Source organism: Monoraphidium neglectum, assembly GCF_000611645.1.
Source record: "Monoraphidium neglectum strain SAG 48.87 unplaced genomic scaffold scaffold03710, whole genome shotgun sequence".
NCBI lineage: Eukaryota > Viridiplantae > Chlorophyta > Chlorophyceae > Sphaeropleales > Selenastraceae > Monoraphidium > Monoraphidium neglectum.
This window is the reverse complement of record NW_014009919.1, coordinates 1-5,803: the sequence shown is the minus strand read 5'-3', so window position 1 is coordinate 5,803 and position 5,803 is coordinate 1. Positions and strand designations below refer to the sequence as shown.

Genomic DNA, 5,803 nt, shown 5'->3' with positions numbered 1-5,803 from the left:
CGGCGGCGGGGGCCTGGCTGCGCTGCTTGCGCGGTACGGACGCGCAAGCAGCGACGGCGAGGACGAGGAGGAGGACTGGATGCTTTCCATGGCGATAGCCAGGTCTCTCATAGACCAGGGCGGCGCCTCGTCAGCAGCCGCCGCAGGGGTGGGCCCCGGGGAGGCAGCAACCGGCGCCGGCACAGGCGCGGGCACCGCGACGATCAGCGCGGAGCGGGCACTTGCTGATTCCCTGCAGGCCGCGGCGGCGCACCGCAGCCTTGAGCGCGCGGCGGCGGCCGGCGGCGGGGGCGGCGGCGCCGCGGGCGCCTCGGCCTCGGCTGGACAGGGGAATTTGCCTTTCTGGGCGCAGGCGATGCTGCGAGGCGCTGTCAGCCGTGGGGGCGGCGATCCTTGGGGGGCGCCTGACGATTGGGAGGATGAGGAGAGTGAGGGGGATGAGGAGGAAGACGAAGAGTCAGATGAGGAGGAAGGCGAGGAGATGGGAGGCAGCGCGGCTGCGGCTGCGGCACTCCAGGCAGCGGCAGCGCGGGGGCGGGGGCGGCAGCTGCTGGGCGTGGTAGCAGGGGGCGTGGGCGGCGGGCAGCGGCACGGCGTTGGCGCGGCCGTGACCACCGAGGGCGCAGCAGAAGCGGCGGTGGCGGCGGCGGCGGGTGTGCCCGCGCAGGCGCAGCCGCTGCCACCCCCCAGGCTGGTGGCGCAGCTGAGGGATTGGGCGGCGCTGGCCAGCAGCAGCGACGGCAGCGGCAGCCCCAACTCACCGGAACGGCGGCAGTGGCTGCACGCCCGCGCCGCAACAAGAGGCGCGGCATCACGGCTGCCGCCGCACATATTAGACATGCTGCGGGCACCTGCGCGCGCCAGCGGCAGCAGCGGGAGCGCCGGAGCCTCCCCGCCGGCCGGTCCCGCTGCGTCCGCGGCCGGGACTGGCGTGTCGGCTGCATTTGCTGAGGCGCTGCAGCGGCAGCGGGAGGTGGAGGGGCAGCAGGGCAGGCCGGCTGCAGGGGGCACGGCCTTGGCGGAGGCGATTGCTGCCGCAGCGGCCGCGGCCGATGCTTCTGCACAGCAACTGGCGTTCCTCGGCCTCACCGCCCGCGCGGTGCCGCAGCCGCAGGCGAGCGGTGCCGGCGCCGCACCAGCTGCCGGCTTCGCGGCAGCAGCTGCGGCCGCGCCGCCGCCTTGGCTCCTGCCGCCGGCCGGGGCAGCCGGCGGCGGTGCCGGCGGCGCGGGCGCCGGCCTGGCGGCCCTGACGGAGCTCGTCAGCGCAATGGGCATCGGCAGCCCTGCCGCCGCCAGCTGGGCTGGGCAGCACTACCCCTTCCCTTCGCAGCCCTGGCCGCCCGCCGCCGCGGCGGATGCGGCCGCGGCCGCGGTGGCCGGCGCGCCCGCGCCGCCGGCGCCGCGCCATGGCGGCGGCCGGAGCATGCGGGAGCTGGTGGAGCTGATGCAGGGCCGCCTGGCGCGCCTGCGGGCGATGGGCGATGACGTCATGATGACGTACGAGCAGATGGTCGCGCTGGAGGACGTGCGCGTGTTCACGCCGCCGGACGCGGTCGCGGCGCTGAGGCGGAGCGCGGTGGCGCCGGCGGACCGAGCGGGCGCGGGCGATGATGGCGGTGCGGCCGAGTGTGCGGCTGAAGGTGACGGCAGGTGCGGTTTCAGGGCAAATCAAAGGGCAGGCGAGGGGTTCCCGGGCAAAGTGGAGGGCGCCAGCAGCTGAACCCCGCCCTCGTGATTGACTGTGCCATGAACTTCACCAGCGCGTTGCCGGGTGTCTGCTTGTGGTTCCAGCTTCGCTCTCGTCGCCCTCAAACCCGTCCTTTCAACAACCAACCGCCGGCCGCCCACCCCACGGACCGCAGGCATTGCGGCGGCGACGTCCGGGAGGTCTGCGTCATCTGCATGAGCGATTACGAGGCGGGTGACACGCGCCTGCACCTGCCCTGCGGCCACGCCTTCCACGACGAGTGCGGCTCCAAGTGGCTGGGCTACAGCAAGCGCTGCCCGGTCTGCAAGCGCGAGGTGTGCTGATGGGGCCGATGCCTGGAAGAGGAGGCAGCAGCGCGCCGACGGGCACCTCGGCCGGCACAGCCCTCGTCTGCAATCGATCTGGCCAACAGTGGGTGGACGTGTTGAGGCTTTTCGCAGCAGGATGCGCCGCTCTCGCGCCGCCGGTTTGTTGAGGTTTGCTGGGCTTTCTGTCCGAGGCCTTCCTTGTGCTTGCAAATGCAATTGAGGTCGGCGCCACAGGCCACACCTGGCTTCTGCGCAGCCCGCCGCATCCCCTTTCCCCTCTGCATCCTTCCTCTGTCTGGTGTGTAAATAGCAATGGCCCATATTGCTGCATGAGCAGAAGCATGTGTGTTTCAACACAAGGATGCGGGGCCATCTGCATGTGTCCAGCCAGGCACCAATTCAAGTGTGAAAATACAACAGCGTGCCAGGTTCGCTGCTGCCATGGGTCGATCAGCATGTTACCCCGGCAGTCCAAGCAGGTTGCCAAACGGGAACCCAGCGTTAGCCAAGTTTGACCACAAATTCATGGCCACATGCGTATTGCAACCTCACCGTCTGCCTCTGCATTGGGGCGGCCCACCCCACCATCGATTAGTTCATGAGCAGTTGCAAACAGGTGGCACAACCCAGATGTGGGTTGTGCCCCCAGCGGGTAAACCAGCGCAGGTGAGCGGACCGGCATCCCAACCAATTGACAAGCACTCGCGCAGATGCGCTGCCATCAGCGCCCCGCTGCCTTCCCAGCGATTGTGTCTTGCGTGTCCGAAACGGCTCGGCATACAATTAAATCAGACGGATTGCAAGGGTACCGGCTCGAACACCGCCGCTGTCGCCTTGTGCCCCTGCACACCACGGCTGAGCTCGGATATGGTGGAAGTCCCCGTCGCGACCGCAACGCCGCGGACAGCGCCAAACGCCCTCATGTGCAGATGGGCACGACGGCTCACGGGGCGGAAGCCGGGAGGGCGCTGGTTCCGGTGCCGCTTCAGCGCGAGAGCAGGTGCTGCTTGAGGAACTTCACGCCCTCGTCAAACGCGGTGTTGGAGGCCTTGGCGAACGCGGGGATGCTGAAGTTGCCGCGGACGGAGAAGCCGTGGGGCATGCCCTGCGGGATGAGGTGCACGCGCACGGGGTTGGAGAAGAGAGGGGGGAAGAGAGGTCGAGTTGGGCCGGGCAGTATGCCGACCAGAAGACCGACATGTCTTGTTGTCCCATGGATGATGACTCAGTCTCAAACACCGAGGCACATGCGCGTGCACGCGTGCTTGTGCATGCACAGTCACATGCGCACATGCACGCACTCCTGCTCTCTCTGTCTGTGCCCCCCTCTCCCTCCCCCTCTCTATCTCTGCTCCGCTCCCCCTAACAACAAACTTGCAAATTAGATGCAATGCACAAACCTTGTAGTAAGTGATGACCTGCTGGCCCCCCTTGGCCTGCTTGGCCTTGAACGCCCCCTCGATGTACTTGTAGAAGGTGGAGTTGATCTGGGTGTCCAGCAGGGGGTCGGCCTGCTGCAGGCTGACGGGCCCGGTGATGGCGTCAATAAGTTTGGGGGTCAGGAGGGAGGCGTGGAAGGCCACGGCCGCGTCGACCTTGGGGGCCTGGGGGGTGGACAGCAGGGCGGTGTAGAGGCCGCCCTGCGGGGGGACGGGGATGGGGACGGGGGCGTGCAGCGGGGTGAGTGCTGGTCTGTGTGCAGCGGCAGGCCCAAGCAGGCATGCTGAGCAGCGGCGGCAATTTGAAGGCCTGGGGCCGATACTCCGGGTGTGTCGAGCTCCACAATGCGCTTGCAGTAACCACAGGGGCGCTGCAAGTTGGATTTGCACCGTACGAGTGCAGCCGGCACAAGCACTGTGCTGTCCCCACGCGTGGCCTGCGGTCTTGCCCCTGCGCGGCCTGTTCCTGCTTAAGAGAGGGTGCCACCCCTGGGCCACCCACCCAGCAGAAGCCCTCCTGGCCGATCTTCTTGACCGAGGGGTAGGCCTTCTTGATGGCGGCCACCACAGTGTTGAAATCAGCAATCACGCGATCCTTCTTCTGGCGGCCGATAACTGCCAGTGCCGCGTGGAGGGTGACGCGCGGTGTGAAGCTTGTCTGAGACAGGCTGCCAGGTGCGGCGGTACTGGTGCGCGTGGACAATGTGACGCACGGCGGCGCCAACAGAGTTGGAGGCCTCGGCCTCAGGCCCTAGCTCCATACATAGCCGGTCCGCCTCGCCCCACCCGCGCGGCGATCGAGGCGGCCCCCATTGCTCGCGGCGCCCCAATCAGATGCAAGCGGACGATCAGCCTGTGATAAACAAAGGGTGCCTCACATGCCATGACGTCGGAGCCGAGCACGTCCCCACGGAACCAGTCGGGCAGCACAGCCAGGAAGCCCGCCTTGGCCAGGCGGTCGGCCCACAGCCGCGTGTTGTTCCACTGCCACCTGGGGGGGGGGGGGTGTGCATTGAATTGTTGGGATGAGGGCGGGCGTCGAGGCTTCCAGGAGTCGTTGCGTTGGGCGTGCCCCCCAGGATGCGTCCAGGCGTGTTGCGTGGCGTTGCGCTAGGCGCGGCGAGTAGGGCACCAGGGCGACACAAGCGCGGAGGCTGCGGGTGCGCGCTGCCGCCCGGGCTGGCTGGTTTGGCGGCAATTTTGTGCCCGGCGGAGGGGGTCTCACCCGTAGACGTCGGGGAAGATGATGACAGCCGCCGTGGGCTTGCCGCTGGGCGCCGCGATGTAGGTCTCGATGCTGCTGTTGCCGGCGGGGCCCAGCTTCACAACCTTGCCGGTCTTTGGCGTCGCAAAATGATGGGAGGGGCAGGCGTCGGGCATTGGTTGTGGGTTTGAAAGATGCAAGCGGGCGTGGAAGCGGGGTCCTAAGATACAAGGCCCCCCCCTTGCATGGGGATGAGGAGACTGCAGTGTTGGTGCCATCAGGCCACCAGCCAGGGCATGTTGCGCCTGCTGGGCAGCTGTCTTGTGCCCTCGCGGATGGCTGGTGAGCAGGGCGCAAACACCACCACAGCAGAGGGGCGGGCTTGCGAGTACGAGCAGCCGGCGTATTGCCGCGCGCACGGCCGACCCGCCGCTGTGCACCAGCTCACGAGCAAGGATAAACCACAACTGTTCAGACGCCCGCAATAATGAGACGGCCGTGCTAGTGTTCAGCCCGCGCGCAGCACCTGCCGGACCACACACGCAGGACCACACACCCACCGGGACTCCGGATTGTTGGAACCCATAAGTGTGAGTGTTCCACAGCCAGTTATCGATGCGCGCCTCGGCACCGGCGGCCAGGGCCAGGCCCAGCAGGGCCACGAGCACCGCAGGACGCATGGTGTGATGAGTCTGATCTGCGGAGTGTAACTCGCTGCGTTGAAAGCGAGCTGGGGTGTTTAGTGTGGGCGCCAATTGCGGTACGTATCCCTTACAACGTACTTAAGATTCTCCTGCAGCTGCAAGGCAGGCACATCAAAGCATGACTGCAGATGGCATCTGATCAAACGTTCTCACCCGGCCGTTTTTAAAGCCAGTGGCACCGCCCCTTTGCAAAATTTCTTAGAAATAAACCACAGCATCCAAAATGTCAATGCCAGGAGGCTAGCCGGAGTCAGTGGTGGTCATTGAGCCGGTGACAACTGGGGATGATGAAAGCTTAGCCTAGCCGGACTGCAGGCACACAGCCCACAACCTACTCTGCGCACCAAGGCGGCGCGGCAGCAGCGCTCTTCGTACACTGCTTGCAATTAGCAGGCTGGTCGCTTCCATGCAGCACTGACAGACCTCGCCAGGGCCAAAGC

General features: G+C 66.9%; 2 protein-coding genes across 2 annotated transcripts; one reads left to right on the top strand and one right to left on the bottom strand.

Annotated features, from left to right (window-relative positions):
- Nucleotides 1-88: 88 nt before the first annotated feature.
- On the top strand, nucleotides 89-2,031 carry MNEG_13242 (hypothetical protein; the record flags this gene model as incomplete). Its single annotated transcript, XM_014038287.1, has 2 exons — nucleotides 89-1,650; nucleotides 1,863-2,031. The coding sequence occupies 2 exons, from the start codon at nucleotides 89-91 to the stop codon at nucleotides 2,029-2,031; spliced, it is 1,731 nt and encodes a 576-aa protein (XP_013893741.1).
- A 970-nt stretch (nucleotides 2,032-3,001) lies between these two features.
- On the bottom strand, nucleotides 3,002-4,835 carry MNEG_13241 (putative Carboxymethylenebutenolidase like protein; the record flags this gene model as incomplete). Its single annotated transcript, XM_014038286.1, has 5 exons — nucleotides 3,002-3,121; nucleotides 3,417-3,656; nucleotides 3,958-4,070; nucleotides 4,334-4,446; nucleotides 4,681-4,835. 5 exons carry the CDS (start codon nucleotides 4,833-4,835, stop codon nucleotides 3,002-3,004), a joined length of 741 nt encoding a protein of 246 aa, XP_013893740.1.
- Nucleotides 4,836-5,803: the final 968 nt, after the last annotated feature.